The following is a 17,589-nucleotide window of genomic DNA, read 5'->3' as shown; positions in this document are numbered from 1 at the left end:
AAGGCTTACAAACCCAAATAAGCACCTGGGATAGTTCGTGCTCATCCCAGACGACAAAGAGTTTGTTAGTATACTATATTCATCAATGACCTGGGACATAATGTCATTCCCCATGACAAGAAGCTCAGTACCAACAGCCAAGGACTCCTTATCCGAAAACATAAAACATTAGTTAGAATTATATATCTATCCTAGGCAACTGCATCCATCAGCAACTTGCTGGATGGACATCGTCTGTAGTTTATATGTCATTCTGATGATGCCACACTAGAAGCACTCTCCGCGGAAAATCACCAAAGGATTCAAATTATGGGAGAAGCATTGAGCAGAAACGGGTTACAGGTTCTTGGAGTAGCAAAGAAGCAGTTATAAATGGTATAATCATTTTTTTACAAACTTGCATCAGTCTCATACCAAACCTATTGAAATTTGAAAGTAACATGTGGTTGCAGAAGATAGTTGTTGGAGGAAAACTTTATGATGATTCCAAAGAGTCAGATATGGTGTTTCTTGGCCTAATGACATTCTATGATCCACTGATGGACTCTGCTAAGATAGCTTTATGGCATTTGGCTGAAGAAGGAGAAGCAGCAAACGTTTTAACTGGTGACTCTGTACCTCTTGCAATAAGGATTTGTGGAGGTAGGCATCACCGCATCAGTACAACTCGTAATCACTGGACCCAAACATGAGTTATTTGACCCTGACACTTTCCATGAAGCCGTCAAAAAAACAACTGTACTTGCTTGGTTAACTCTAAACTCAGAAGCAACGGATGGTTCAAGCAATGCAGAATAAAAACGTGGGGATATCTGTTGATCATGAGGTTATTTATTTCAAGATCCGTTGACTGTTATCAGAAGAAAATTAACTTGTATTGGCACTCATTGACAACATACAAGATTTTTGTATAATACAATTAGGATTAAAGAAAAAAGAACAGCTGCATTCAAATTTCTCTTCAGATTTTGTAAGAATAAGGTAAATGATGTCTGTTACAAAATGTGATGCAAGAACAAGTAACTGCAAGTCAATAGTAGGAAAAATATGACGTCTGAGTCATACGATCTAGGTGAGCTGCCTGCATAATAGAAGCACATTTATGAAAACGTACACTATCAGTATCCAGTACATCTGAAGCACGAGACAAATCAATGGGAAAATAGATATATACTTACTGAATTGAAGATAGTTGTTTTTAATGTTCCATTCAAAATCCCAGTGCTTCCTGTCATTTTTTATTGTCCAATAAGCCCATCCAAATGAAGCAGCATTATAAACATCTAACTGTGCTTTACCAAAACTCTGGTAGTCTTGTTCTGATCCGCTTGTTACATTCCATTCATTCACCCATTCACCTGAAACTCAAAGAAATACATTCATAAATATCTGAAGCTCGTTGATGGAGTTTTCGCAAGGAATTTTCATGGAAATTTGGCAATAATTGCAGGGTTTTTTAATCTTTATTACCAATGAAAAGAAGTGGACCACTCGCATTGTTAAGCTGTTGGAGTTGAGCTTCCCTACTCTTGTATATATAGTCAATATTCTGAGCTGAACTCATATTAACAAAGAAAGTATCAAAAAGATTATAATAGTGCAGGTCCACCACAACATTTGAGAAGCCTATGTTAGCCTGATAAAGTTCAAGAGGATCTGCATTGCCGATTCTCTGACAGACTATAACATAAGCTGTTGGGGAATATTTTCTCACTGTCTCATAGCCATTTTGGTAATAGGAAATCAAAATGTCAAGCGGAACTCCTGCAGCTGATGGTTCATTCAAGAGCTCGATTCCCAGCAATGCAGGGTGGTCTGCATATCTGCAACAACAAAAAAAATTCAGCAAGTTGGTGATGCAGAAACCAACGTTGTCTAAAAATGGACAACCATATAGATTTGAGGCAATAAGGCATCATCCTTGTCATCTGAACGGATTTTTCCCGAAACATTATGCTGTAAGCCTGTAAGGTGAAAAGAACAAAGCCCAAGAAGCTTTGGTGTGGGGGGATTACCTGGAGGCCAAGAAGTCAATAACATCCAATGTTTTATCAATATTATCTTGTGACTTAGGCCAATCAACTGAGCCGTCTCTGCTTGCACTATGTTCCATTCCATTTTGAGAGCCCGGGGCAGCATGAAGATCGATTATGCACTTGATATTATATGTTCTGAACCACAAATGTAACATGCTTATCAATACGAAGGAAAACTCAAAATTCACTGATATATAGACTATATACTTCGTAAGTATTAGAGCAAAGACCTACTGCGCCCAGGAAAACGCATTGTCTAATGCTGCCAATGATCCCCCAATGAAAGGTGCAGGAGGATCAGGATCAAAAGCAATCCACCAGCCAACAGGGATCCTCACCGCATTTATCCCATGTTTACTGATAAAATAAAAATCATCTCTGGTAATAAAGCTGTTTCTATGTTCCTGTGCTTCAAAAGGTGAAGAAAAACAACACATGTAAGAATCAGAACAAATTGTGTGTTTTCTGAACTTCTTCATTAAGAAAATAGACTGAATGCCTCACAGGCCAAGGAACCACTAAACTACTCCCTTTGCCCCACATTAATCTATTGCTTCACATTTTACAGGAAACTTTATCCGTAAAGTTTAGGCTCACTCAAAAGACTTAAAGCATTGCCCCCATACATTACAAGAAAGTGGATTAGAACTGCTAAGAATTACAGCATACCTCCAGAACTTCTTTGGCCTTGGCATGTCCATATCCATTTGCAAGCTGGAAATCGCCATTAAGATTATTTAACACTATTGTCATCTCAAAGGTGGCTGCATTATCATCCCATCCTGGTGTCCCTTGATAATCTGCTGTAATCTGGCTTTCTGTCAGAGCCTAAATTGTGAGGCCAAATCACATAGTTCTTAGTAACCAACATTCTGAGAAGAGAAGCCGACTCTGTGACTCTTGAGTCTTGGCAGAAAAATTTGTTCAGCAAAACTAAATTTTGCAGAATACCATGCAGAATATTATGTAATACGTATTAACACATTAGTCCAAGAGTTTTGTTTCCCCCTTTTATTTTCCTGATCATAGTTGTCAGACAAGGACATTTGTCAAGGTACTTGAAATTCTCTGTTAGGATTTTCTGATGATTACTGGACAATCATTAACCCGATCATAAGCATAAGAGTTAAGATGCAAATATATACCTGCAGGTAGATGCCACTCTGAAGTTTAATATGAACTCGGCTGCTATTGTAAAGTCTCTCTATGTTAAATGTCTCATTGGTTGCGGGTGCATCTGTAGTAGCTGATACAGAGCTTCCTTGACCCTCACATGTCCAAAATTGCCCTTGTGTGGAGCGCAATTGGAATTCTTTCTCGGACACTCTCCATAACTGCAATCATATTGTTGAATGCCTTGAATATTATTTTCATCAATTGAAAATTCAAATAATCAGTAACCATATCTGTAAAAACATAGAGGCATGAGTTCAGAAATCCTGATTATATTGCATATTTCAACACAACAAAATGTTGAGCTGTTCAGTAAGTTACTGACCAAAAAATCAGGCAGAAACAACCTTAAAGATTGCTGTAACTAAGCTTATTTCGAAAATTCAGATATACATATTGTCTAACAGAAAATAGTTCTTAGTCATGTCAGGCAAAAAAAAAGTAGCACATCCATGATCATAAACCAAAATTACCAATTTCCATTACTCTATTACAGAAAAACTCATTGACACGCAATTACAATATTACATACAAGGAATTCTGATTCCTGCTCATGATCATATCTGTTAAGCACACGAGCAATAACGTTTTCATGTAGCAAAATGAATAGAGAGTATCAATCAATTACGAACCAAACCAAACTAAATGTATGTAAAAACCACACTTTCAACTTGTAAGTGACAAAGTAGTCAAAAACGAACCCGAAACGTTTCCCAGGAAGAAGGTATATCCCTACTGACTGAGACATTTGAGCCACCTCCATTTTCAGCAGAAACATACTTCTGCAATGTCACTGACTTAAACTGCACTTCTGTCCCATCCTACATTTTCATTGAAACACAAGCATAAACAAACATATTCACTATAAATTATTCATATCAAAAAGATAAATCAAACAAATTCCAAGTCAAGAAATCTCACAAGCACATCTCCATTGAGAATTCCATCAAAAAGTGAAGGTTTAATCCACCCTTCTATCACCAACCACCCACCTAAATTCACTGCTCTAACTTTTGAATTTCCTTTTATTCCTTCAACTTCATTCAATAATCATCAAACAAAAACATGAAAATTATCACAATTAGGATCAAAAGATTCAATAAAATACAAAGCAAAATGTAGCCAAGTTTTTTTGGTATTTTTTACCTGATAATGCAGCAGAGAAGTGGAGACAAAAGGAAAAGAAAAATGCCAAAACCCATTTCTGGAAAACAAATTCCATGTGAAATGTACAATTCATCTCCTACAAGATTAGTTCTAGAAGAAGAATATCATAAAGTAAGAGGAAATTTATCCAAACTCGTTAGGAAAAAAAAAAAAAAAAAAAAAACCCACTTTGAGCAGAATCTTAGGTAATTCTTTTCTTTGAGATAAATCAATCCCAACAAATATACTAAAGAATGATAAGATAATTAACGGCTTTTAACAACGTTCATGTATGTGAGACTGATCAGTTCTCGTTTATGATCCAAGAATCATTACATTACTTACTATAGAAACTTTGAGAATGCTCATAAAAAATTACTACGTAGCATTACAATTAGGAAAAGTTTATTAATAGACAGCAATGTCTTTTTTTTTTTAATAAAAAGAAGATGGTAGAAGAGAAGAAAAGAACAAATGGAGCAACTTTAGAGGAACAGAGAAAGCCCAATTTTTGCTGTTGTGTGCCATGTTAGGCTATTAGGATTATAAGGTTTTTGATTGTTGATCAACCACCTTAGTGCAGCTGAAAAGGCATGCTTATCTAACCGAATCAACATTTTTTTTAGGTAGAAAGTTCATTAAATTGACATTTTTTTTCTTTTTGGACAAGGATAAATTGGAAGTATAATGTCATGTAACTCATGTTCAATTAAATTTGCAAGTCCAATTTTTAGAAAATAATGGTAAATTATGGAAAATAATTTAGTTAGTTCAGATTAGAAAGGCTTTGGGTTCATAGAACACCCTTTTAATTTATACAACAATGTGCTAATTTGATATAGAAATATATGGTGTGTTGTGAAAATTATAAAATTCACCTTATGGACTCCATGTTTTTTTTTATTCATTAAAATGAACCAAAAATATCCTTAGGCACACCCGGAAGTACATAAGAATATTTGTCTTGTAGAAGGTTGTTTCGCTCAAAGGCGAGAATAATTCACTTGTCCCCTTCTCCATACCAACCTCATGGGTGACATCCGATGAACAATAGAAAATCTCAATTTAAAGTCTAGTAGACTCGTGTCAATGACATTTTTGGAAATTGCTATGGACATCAACCTCAATTTCAGAGTAGAGGGGGGAGATTAGGGGATTCCCCTACTCCTAAGCAAATGAAATTCGTGGGGCTTAAACTTGTGACTTCAAAGTCATAAGGTAAGTTCCCCCATCAACTCCACCAAGCTTTACTTGGTACCCTGTAAATATGTTAATTGCATACAACTAAGGGATGATCAATTAAAATAGAGTAGGAACAAACACTAATAACTAATTACTCGTAATAGTTATGATATCATAGAGCGTAAAACATATATTGCTTGAGCAAGTATTAATCATAGGTTACTAAACATCTTGTAGAAAAAAGACCTATTTTTCAAAAAAAAAAAAAAAAAAAGGAAAAGAAAAAAAAAAAGAACTCCTGTAGTCCTGTGTTAAAAAAAATAAATCATGAACTCCTGTAGTCCTGTGTTACAAAAAAAATATCATGAACTCCTGTAGTTTGAATTTTGGCAAGTGTTGGCCTTTTTTTTCCTCTCATGCAATACATGCTACCTATCTGCATTGTTCCTCTCAGTCCCTTCTTGCGTTCCTCTCAGTCACCCTCAAAATCGTAGGTCGGCTCACTTGATAAGACAGCCCTACCCCATATGAAGATGTCACACCCCACAATGAGAAATGAACCAACAAGGCCAACATGGTGGTTCGTCATAGAAATGAGAAAAACGGTATGTTTGTTTAGAGAGACGGGGATAAAACGTTCTTGTATCCTAAATTCCTAATCCTGTTCCCATTCTACATCAAACAAGTGAAAAAAACATTAATTTCCCCTTACTCGTATATCACACGCCCCATAAAATATGGACCAAAATCAAGGAAAAAACAGTACCCTGTTTGAAGGAAAAAACAACAATGATGTCAAGCTGCTGACAGCTTTAAAGTTCAAACCTGCTCTTTGGTCCTAATGTTCATACCTCTCTAACATCAAAACTGACTGCAGCAAACATTTACACACAATTCAAGGAGAAAAACAAGGCAGAGTCTGCGCCTGACGTACTCAGCTAGTGTACACCAATTAGAATCTTTGTCTGTTAAACCTTAATCAAAATGAGTTTTCACTTAATCCCTGAAGCTAAATTGTTTTAACAAGATCAAACAAACAAAGAAACATATGAAGCAGACCTAGCAGTAACAGAATATCATACATAATCTTAGGGTATCCGACGAGTTTTTGTGAAAGGAAGACGACTTCTAATGCGTGTTTAGTTGTCCTCTCGAATCTCGATACACTGACAGAGTCGGAGTATCAGATTAAGAATAAACTTATTTGCTTCGGTATAGTTGAACACTGAAATAATTCAAGTACCACCGAGTCTCATACTCTCATTACTTTGAAGCATTTGCAGGTCACTCCTACAAACGGATCATGATAGAATATTCTCTAGCATGAACTCATATCATGATGACAGATTAGATCAAACACAACAGAATTTCAGCTACAATTGTACACCCTTGGCTCTAGAAGCTTTGATTTTGTTCAGACAAGTCACTCGAAAAATCTACAGCAGAAATAACACAAAATGACATCTAGAAGAGTTAATTCTGCTGAGACCTGAGTCTGACACACAGGTGCATATTGGACAGTCTAGTTACGCCAGTTATTTGAAGAGCCAGCCTAATCAAGCCATACATTCAAGGAGGGAATGCAAGTGCTGATTCTTAATGGGAGAAAGAAGGATAATCAAATTGAAGATGAACGACAGTCACATCAGCTGACAAAATATGCACATGACATTCAATGTAAGAAACTAAGAAAGGTAATCTATCAGCAATATATGTTGGCAAACAGGCAAACACAGAACATTCAAGCACTAACCCAAATATGCAATGATGCAAAGCAAACCTTGCTGTAAAATTTCACTACCGCAACCAAATAATACTTAAAATAGCATATAATAAAACTTTTCCAGTAAAACTCGTAAAAGATGAGCTGCTACAGCAAAAATAAAGGATAAATTGTAGTTCTTGATGCCATTATATTGTATCATTTACTTACTGAGTGCAAAAATTGCAGAGGCACTCTACTCATAAATAGTGGCTTCAATTTGAGTAAACCACAATCGTTGACATAAAGATTTATCATATTTACATTAATTTATCATATCATACCAATGCCCTATCCTCATTACCTATATATGCTCGAACGTCTGAAACAGCCTTCGGCAACAGACAATTAGACCAGCTTTATATATTCCTGAGAGTTCGGTATGTTGAGACCATAATTCACCAATGTATAGCAGTATAATTATTGGAGGCGGTAAGCATGTCTTATTACATTAGCAAGATGATCAATCCACCTTATTCATAATGGAAGAATTGAGGCCTGGCTTTTGGACCTGCGAAATGAAAAGAACCTGCTACTCGAAGACAACGATCTCTTCATAGAAACAGGACCCTTCTGCAATGATAGACCAATAGACGAACTCTTCATCAACAAACCTGACATACTCGATCCCCTCTTATTACCACCCCCTTTCCCTGAATCAACTTTCTTTTCCTTTAGAACAACTCCAGAATTCCCACCACCAGAACACCCTTCATTGCAACTCCTATCACTAGAACTCCCTTCATTGCCCACAACAGCACCACAGGCTGCAGAAGCAGCAACAGCATCGAACGAAAACGACCTCCTAACCGGCTCCAAACCCTCCTCCACCCCTCGAAACCGATGATTCTCACCTAAATCACTATAAATCCTTAACTCACGATTCTTCTTCAATATCTCAGCTATCCTTACACCCTCCCCAAAAGGCAATCCCCTCAAAACATCCTCTTCTCCCCTCGAATTTCGATTACTACACTCGCCGCCTCCTCCAGACGCAACCCCTCCATCATCCTCCTCCAAATTAACCCTCACACCTTCCTCACCGGAACCCGAACCACTCGAATTCAACCCCATTACACCAGAATCACCCCCCTCAACCTCATTCACAACAGGAGCCCGGCAAAGGGGGCAATTCTTATGAGACCTTAACCAAGTATCAATACAAGAAACATGAAAAGCATGACTACACTTTGGCAATAACCTAAGATCATCACCTTCCTCAAAATCAGTCAAACAAACAGAACAAGAAGAATCACAACCATCAACAAAAAACCCATCAATTTTTTTATACTTAAAAGCAGTTATTGAATCAATTACCGATTGTTGAAGCCCAATTGTTGCGATATGCCAAATTGGGTGGTCCACAACCGACCCACCATCGTTCATCGAAGCATCATCGGAGTTCGCCGGAGAAACCCCTCTTCTCCGGTCAGTAAAACGAACCCTCAAAATGATAGTACAAGTCGTAAGAAGAAGGAAGGAAACTCCCAGAATACAAACAGTAGCAATCAAAAAAGGAGCTATATGACTCTGAGAAGACGGCGGCAATGGCGGCGGAGGTGGCGGCGCAGGAAAAGGTAAGGGGTCAGGGATGATGGGGTAGCAGTCGAAAAAACAGGGTTTGGTGAGGTTTTCACAGCTTAGTGGGAAGCAATTAATGAGGCCATGATTGGGAGAATCCGCCATGATCATGGAGCTTGAAAGAGATGAAAATGGCGGAATTTTGTTAAATTTGTTGTTTATTTTTTGAGGGGTTTGGAATTGGAAATTGCATGGTGTAGAATTCAAAGAAGTGAGTGCGTTTCAGTTGGGTGAAAGGGGGAGTTATGAATTTTTCCTGTAAAAAAGTCAAAAGGGGGAAACTTGAAGTCAAAATTCCGCGTATAATTAAATGGAAATAAATAAAAATGGTGGGTGGAAATTTACTGATAAAGATGGGAGGAGAGAGAAAGGAGACGAAGAAATACGTGGAGTTTGTTTTGCGAGATTAGTGGTTTTTAAGTTGAAGGCCGGTGCTCATTTTTTAGATTGATGTAATAGTGCGTTATCTATACTTCTTTCATTCTTTGGTGTCCGAAATACTAGTAGTCTAGTCTAGCATGTCATGTATGTTGGTTAAATCGGATTTATATTGATGATGTTTATTACGAGTAGCTACTTACTTTTGGTTTATGTAGTCGACCCTACTTAGAGAATTAAGGCTTTGATTGATTGATATTGATGTTTATTAGCATGCTAGGTGCTCTGCATGTTAGTTAGATCGGATTTATATTGATGTGTAGCATGTTGTGCATGTTGATTTTAGATCGAATTTATATTGGTGTTGAAAATTGAATTTTATTATTGTCTTGCCACTCTCATATAGATGAAAGAATGCGAAAAAGATGTAAGATTTTAAACTTTATATAGGATTGAAGTTTTGCATAGTGATTCTCATTATTAATAGAATAATGATTATGAAGGGTGATTTAATTTTTTTGTATGAGTCAAGGAGTATATGTCATGTTGAAAATTTTACTAGGTGAGAAAGTAGCATAAATTGCGGGTTGAGGACATCTAGCATGTCATGTATGTTAGTTAAATCTTGAACTGGTGTGAATAACTTCAGTATTTTAATGCTGAAAAGATGTAAAAATGTAAGTTTGCGGTTTTTGAATTGTAAGCTACAAGTATAATTCTTCGCATAGCATAGTTGATTCCTTTTTTTTTTTTTTTTTTTTTTAGAGAAAGCCGATTCCTTATTATTATGAATTATGATATGATCCCTTGAATGAGTAAGATCTTCTATACTATCTAACAATTAAAATTTTTTGTTGATTATGATCATATAAGTTATATAAGAATCAAAAAGATCTTTGTTGATTATGATCTGATCTTATAAATTGTCTAACTATCAATGCACATATCATATTACCAAAATCTCATAATTAAATTGAAGTTTATTTTCTCCCCAAACTTGATATTCAGGAATCAGGATCAATTCAATCTTCTAAAACACAAGATAGAAAACTAAATCACAAAATAATATAATAATGAATGAGACTTTAATTTCCACCCGTTCATTTTTTTTTTCCATTCATCAATTTAAACTAAACCTAGCTTCTTTTTTTTTACTCACATGTACTATTTTTCCTCTTTTTTGAAAGAGCAAATACATATTGATATCCTATTTTTTGAAAGAGCAAAAAGTTTCCAAATATTACAACAATGCCATTATATCAATATATTTTTGTTGATAGTGGATATCAATGGGGTGTGGCTCTTTTTGAAATTATCTCCTTACATCTCTTTTAAATTTTATTTGTATAATCAGTTTATACACTTTTTTTTTCTTCTTTTAAAACTTTTATTCAATCGATTATCTGATCTTGCTATGCTCTTTTTCCTTTTCGAACGATTTCTTATGACAATTTATGTTAACCGACAGCAAATCATTTTAGGATTAGACTTTGTTTATTGTTGTTGTAATTGAGACTTTCCACCCATTGATTTTTTTTTTTAAAAAAAAAAACAAAAAATTAAAAAAAAAAATAAAAGGCAAAAAAACCAATAGAAGCCCTTCTAAAATTTGCTAATGGTGGCTAATGTAAGAAAATTGAGAGAGAAGAATGTAATTTTTTTTGAAATAAGAGAGAAGAATGTAATACTATAAAGCATAAAGTTGTATAAGATCAAACAAAACTTGCTTGTCAAAATAATACGTAGTAATAATAAAATTTAAAAAAAAAAAAAAAAAAATCATTTTAATTTGGGATGTACAAAAAAATAGGAGAAAAAGGAAAATGTTTCACTTATTGGCCCATATAGTGCATGAGAGGTTAAGATTATAACTCTACCACCCCCTTAATTATTTTTATTTCAAATATAACATTCAATGACATAATGTGAGCTTTAATTTAGTCTATCATACTATTCGATCAAGCCTGTGTATTACCCTATATAATGTTGTTTAAGATGGCTATGCCGCCTTTAATTTGGCCCTTAATAGTCATCATCTTGCCCTCGATTAAGACCTCAGAGTTTAGATCTTAGCCTTGAAAGAAACATGATAAAAGACAAAGCTTGTGAACTAATCATCGTCCGTTTCTCTACCTAATGCCACCAAATTAATTTTAATTAATATTTTTTTTTTAGTAAAATTAGTATGATTATTCTTTTTGCACCAAAGGAAACCAATTTAAATTTTAATTAATTAACACAAATTTTTAGGCTTCTAGTGTTAAAATGGGCGGCTCTACCTTTTAATCGCAATGCAATATTTATTTATATACGAGTAGTTTGTTATAAAATAAAAATAAAATATAAACCTCGAGTCATTTAAATTATTACCCAAAGATTAACTAATAGTAGGTAGAGTACGTCTACATCTTAGTGGCAAAACACTCCCCAACATGGTAACATATATATACTCTAAGGACCCGTTCACATTTACTGAGCTGAACTGAACTAGACTGAACTGAGTTGAAACGAATGTTTTATGAGAGAGGAAAATTAGGAGCTGAATTGAACTGATTAGAGCTGAACTGAACTGAAATTAAGTAAATGTGAACAGGCCCTAAGCCTCTAAAAGTGTAGTTAGTTGATTTAAGATGAGCTAGTACAATGGCCTGTAAGCTGCTTCGTTAATTTCCCAGTAAAAATGAGAAATTTTTTGATAGAATTAAAAGAATTAATCAAACTTAAGACCTCATAAATAATAATTGCAAGGTTGGATCCATTTGGAACTCTATGCTTAATTTAGCTTGTAATTACGACATGGAGCCATGGAGGTTATCATGTACTAACTCTCGACGTAAATTTCACTAGCATTGCAATGAAGAGCAAGTTGTAGGCAGTGTGGTGATGATTTCATGGTATTAGAAGATGTTACACTCACCTTAAAGCTAAGAGAATTATTATATACTTGTATATTAATTAAGATCGCAAACATCAGCAACACACTCCAAAGACAACTTGCAGTTGTTAATTAAATTCCCTAAATCTCTATATATTATAATTAACGTTAGTTGTTAACTTGTTAATAAAACAACAAAAATCTAGCTATTATATCGTCTATTATATGCATGTTTAATGTTAATTATCGCGATAATTCAGGCAGCCTCACCCCCAAGCTAAATCCAAGCAAGATCAAAGTTCTAGACCATTTCAAATGCTTGCAAATCTTAAAATGTTCAAAGAAAATAAAATGGCTTAAAGTTGACTTGTACTTCTCAAAGGTGACATAATTCCAAAGTGATTTTAGATCGAAAAACATCCATAAATATTTGATGAAAGCACTAGTATTAATATTTATATCTATGCCTGCTTTTAATTCTTATTTTTTTTTCATGGAAAATTCATATGCGCAAGTTACATGTAGCTGTCCTTGTGAATATTTATCATGCACCTAATCCTTCAATACTACGGAGTAATAAACATTATTAATAATACATAATGGCTTACAAACTTGTATAATCTCATATTTATAATGGAGACATTGAACTCGAACGGCCTGATTAGACTCCGTAGAATTCAAACATTGCAAAATAGATCATCTTCGAGTTCTAAAAATAATCAAAGCAGCTTCGTCGATATATCAGCAATCAAGAATCAGAAAAGGTCTAGGGTCTTGAGTGATTCACTAGCTCGGAGCAATGTTAATACAAGCCGGAAAAATTACGTGTAAGTTTTATTTATTTTATTTTTTAAGAAATTTTATGGCATTTATATATTATTCTAATATTGTTGGAAATTGAAGTAACTTTAATTTCTTTAATTTCTTGAATCTGATCATGCATGCAGGGGAGTAGTATTTGCATGGCAAGGCGATAAAAATGTTGAAGGATCAGCTTCCAACCCAGACCCTTCTGGAAATTTTAATTGGTATAATTTTCATCATAAATTCTAAATTTCTAAAGACATTAATTTCATTATTTTTTAAAAAAATTATATTCCTTTTCAAATAGGTGTCTCTAATTCTATCAAATAGGTATAAGCTAAATAGGTAAAATCTTGTCAATATAATGTGTTTTGAAGTACTTTTTGTTTACATGTTCGTAATTGTTGTGAGTTTTTAAGTATTGCAAACTTTTGTCGAAATTTCCCATGTTAATTTAAATAACAAAACAAGTAAATCATTTAAGTATAACCCTTTGAGAAATTATTTAGTTTAGTAGTCCTCTTGGTGAGCAGAGCTTATAAAAATTGTTATCTCATGACGGCAGTGTCAAAATCATTTTCCAAATCCTTCCATCAGCCAGTATCATCCTCTCACTCTCTCTTTTCATGACCTATATCAAAATTTCCTTACTTTAACTCTATCGATCAAAAGCATACACGCACATCCTCACTTCTTTTCCTTAAATTAATATGTCAAAGACGTAGTACTTGTTAGGAAATTAGGGTGTAATCGTGTTTGATTAATGCGGAACAAGTCAATGAAATTAAGAACGAGAAAAGCAATAAAGAAGATAGACAAAAAACACAAGGATTTACGTGGTTCGGTCAAAATAGACCTACATCCACGGGTGGGGGATTCGAGAGCTTATTCACTATAATGGAGACAGAAACAAGAGAATAATACAAGCAGTCTTAAATCTAATGGCTCAAAAGGTATATACTAAATGATCAACTAAAGGGTCCTTTTATAACACAAGGAAACCCTAATAAAACCCTAAGATTGTTCCCCAAGTATACTCAAATAGCCGTCATAGAAAAGATATAGATATAGGAAATATTCCATAAATTATCCTAGAATAACCTAACTACCGAGCTATAGCTCGGCAGCTAGCTCATACCTGCCGCAAGTCTTCATAGGGCCGAGCTATAGCTCACTCGCATAGAGCTATAGCTCGCAGCCTCGTTGCAAATTTCCAGCTTCGTCAGGTTTTTGTAAAACGGTCATAAATTTCTCATTTCTTATCGGAATTGGGAATATAACCTATCGTTGAAAAGCTCTTGAACCAAGCTATCACCTCCAACTTGAATCACCTCAAAATCAGTTGTAGTTTGAGAGATATAATCGTTCAAAGTCATCCCTACTAGATTTTGAGTCACAATTTAACAGTACTTTATATTATATGTGTCAATTGTTAAGATTATTAGGAATAAAATAATTTAAGGACATAAATAACAATAACATTAGCTACAATCAAATGAAGTGGTCAAAGTTCTACCACACGTATTGGAGACATCTTTCGTCGTGCATAGTATAATTCTACTTCCACCACCAATTCAATTAACATGAATATATATTAACTTTGAAGATTGGTAATAATTTAGTATTCTGAATTATATTAGTACGAGTATATGTTAAACTGTCATGTGATGCGATGCGATGCGTGCAGGTTAAGGTGGTTGGTTGGTGTAATTTTGCCACTTATTTTGCCCTTTGCTTCTAAAAAATGGAGCCGACTATTGGCAATCAAAAGTAAGTATACACTTTACCTTTATTTAATTACATACGTAGTATATATTAGAGTACACTCCACATTATTAAAAAATTAACATAGTATTCTCACTAATTAATTTAAGTTGTGGTTATTATATGATAAATTAATAATATGGTACGGTAGATGAAGTCGACACGGTGGTGGAGACAGTTGAAACAGTGGTAGAAACCGTTGAAACGGTGGCTGAGGAGGTGGCTCACGTGGCTGATGAAGTGGCACATCAACTTCCAAAAGATGGAAAATTGCATGATATTGTTTGTCATGTAGTAATCCGTGGTTTATACACACGGGTGTACAGTGCTCATTGTACACCCGGATAAATAAAAAAAAAGGCGGAAAGAACATCCTGTATTTCATAAAGAACATACATGTATTTGACAAAGAACATATTTGTATTTGACAAAAACATGCATTACCAAAGAACATAAAGATATAATAAAAAGAACGAGATAAAATCTTAATTAAATTTTCTGAAAAATTACACATTATTAACGGTAAAAATTTAGAGGTGATAAAAAATCGAGTAGGGCCGGGCCATATCATAATTTCTCGTGCCCAAACCCGTAGAAAAGTAGTGGATTTTCGGGCTTTTTTCAAGCCCGGTTCGAGTTTTAACTAAAAATGCATTTTTAGGTTTGCCCAAACCCACCCTATTTCGGGCCGGATCGGGTTGGGATGCGAGTCATGCCAATGTTGATCACCTCTTAAAAAATCCTTACCAAAGATATCATTTCCCCAAAAAATAGTTTTCTATCTCTCCAAAAAAAATTCAACTTCCCATAATAATTTAGTTTTTTTTTACTCTAATATTATTTTCAATTAAAAATAATTTAAGATTTCAATATCAAATTTCAAAATAACATACGAGTATGTTAAAAGAACATAATTTATATTGTAAAGTACATATAGTTAATACCCAAATAACACACTAATCAAACTCAAAGAACATACGATAATAAAAGTAATTTAAATATGACATATGATAATAAAAATAGAATTTGGGCGTCACTACGACCTTAAAGAACATACACGCCAAAGTCAAAGAACATACTTTGTATTATTAAACCAAAAAAACATATATGTTTATCAACATATGTTAAATAACATAAGTTATAATGTAAAGAACATATAATTTTACTCAAAGAACACACTGATCACACTCAAAGAACATATTAAAGGTATGTTCTTTGTCAAACATAGGTATGTTCTTTATCAAACACTATATGTTCTTTCCGCCTTTTTTTGTTTACCAGGGTGCACCATGAGCATGGTGCACCCGGGTGTATTATCTAATTTTCAGTCATGTAGCAAATGTTGCGGAGGAAACTGCAAAAGATGCCCACTTTGTAGATCAACTCATTGAAAAGGTCATAAATTTTTTTTTTCCTTTGATCTTTTGGGTGCATGGCCCTAGCAGATACTCTTTGCAAATAGTACATGTAGCCTCGTCCATGATAAATTGAGGGTCTGTTCATATTTACTTAATTTCAGTTCAGTATATGTGAACAGGCCCTGAATCTCAAAGTGACGCCGTTTGTTTTTATTATTAATATGCGTTTTTTATTCATTTGTTACGTACAGATAGAAGATATGGAGAAAGAAGTAGAATCTACATTTGTGGGTGAAGTATTACACGACGAAATAGCCACGAAAGTTGTACCCGGTGATGAAGATGTTACAAAGGGCAATATACAATCTGAGAAGGAACTACTAGAACAAAAACATGGTATAGCCATGGAAGTGCAACAAGATGAGATTGTCGATAATCAACCTAAATAACTAATCAATTAAGTATGAATTGTAACACTTGAATGATCTCATGTAAAAAAAATAAAAAATAAAATAGTATTCATGCAACGTAATTATCAAATGTAATTATACTTGTGTATATGCACCTAATAAAAAAAAGGTAAACTTGTTACACGTTTGGTCTTTCGGACTAACTTATACTTCATGATAACGAATTTAGTATTACAATTAGGTTATAATTTTATTTTTTTTTTGAAACGCACAATTAGGTTATAATTAGGTACTCTATATTGATAAATAAGATGAAATATATTCAAATAACTCTACTTAATTACTAGCTTAGATAACGTCAAATACTAATGCATACAGTACGGTTAGCTTATTTTCTGATCTGCCAAGCCGGCCATATGATTTGGCAAGAATTTTCACATACGTACGGCTTTACCTTGTAATTCTTAATGTTGACAATTTTTACATGAAATTTTTGTAAACATATTCAAGTAATAAGTTATTCAGAGACAACGGTTGTAAAAAGAGATCTTGAGTGAGCTTATGTATATACATGTGGTAATATATATTCTCACGTAGATATAGTGTAAACTAGTTTTTTATCAAGCGAATTTGGGTTAACACTAAGAATTGTATCTCTTAATTAATTTTAAGGTTAGGGGTTTAATAATACCGCTAATTCTTTTTTTTTTTTTTTTTTTTTTTTTTTGAAAACCATAATACCGCTAATTAAGGGTATGTAACTTGGGGGAAAAGTCCCCTACTCCCCCCTCCCCATCGCTCTCTAAGGGTTATTTCACTAACCCGGACTGAGTTGATCCAAAGAATTGTAATTTCGTAGTGATGCTTTCTTACCTACTAAAAAAACTATAAGAAATTACTTAGTCAAACATTACAAATTGACGTGTAACGGAACTTTTAACAAATTGTTCACTAAGATTAGTAAGATAGGGTAGTTAGGCCAAGTAAGGTTTGGCTAAAATTGTGGGTCATTAGGGTTGAAAGGAGGATATATGAATGGGTTGGGACAATGCTAAATTATAAGTAAAATGATATGGATAACGATTAAATTATATTGTCTAACTTATATACCTATGAATAT

At 34.2% G+C, this 17,589-nt stretch overlaps 2 protein-coding genes across 2 annotated transcripts; both read right to left on the bottom strand.

Annotated features, from left to right (window-relative positions):
* Positions 1–946: 946 nt before the first annotated feature.
* On the bottom strand, positions 947–4,517 carry LOC145624168 (putative glucan 1,3-beta-glucosidase A). Its single transcript, XM_081677139.1, has 10 exons — positions 4,356–4,517; positions 4,131–4,246; positions 3,911–4,030; positions 3,182–3,370; positions 2,706–2,864; positions 2,271–2,440; positions 2,016–2,171; positions 1,471–1,823; positions 1,179–1,358; positions 947–1,081 (listed from the first exon to the last, which is right to left on the bottom strand). Exons 1-10 carry the CDS (start codon positions 4,447–4,449, stop codon positions 996–998), a joined length of 1,623 nt encoding a protein of 540 aa, XP_081533265.1. The 5' UTR covers positions 4,450–4,517; the 3' UTR covers positions 947–995.
* A 2,902-nt stretch (positions 4,518–7,419) lies between these two features.
* LOC145624158 (RING-H2 finger protein ATL52-like) lies at positions 7,420–9,214 on the bottom strand. Its single transcript, XM_081677130.1, has one exon. The coding sequence runs from the start codon at positions 8,989–8,991 to the stop codon at positions 7,777–7,779; it is 1,215 nt and encodes a 404-aa protein (XP_081533256.1). The 5' UTR covers positions 8,992–9,214; the 3' UTR covers positions 7,420–7,776.
* Between the last annotated feature and the right edge of the window lie 8,375 nt (positions 9,215–17,589).

The sequence above is a fragment of the Chenopodium album genome, chromosome 1, assembly GCF_948465745.1.
Source record: "Chenopodium album chromosome 1, dcCheAlbu1.1, whole genome shotgun sequence".
Lineage (NCBI taxonomy): Eukaryota > Viridiplantae > Streptophyta > Magnoliopsida > Caryophyllales > Amaranthaceae > Chenopodium > Chenopodium album.
This window is presented reverse-complemented; position numbering and strand designations above follow the sequence as displayed.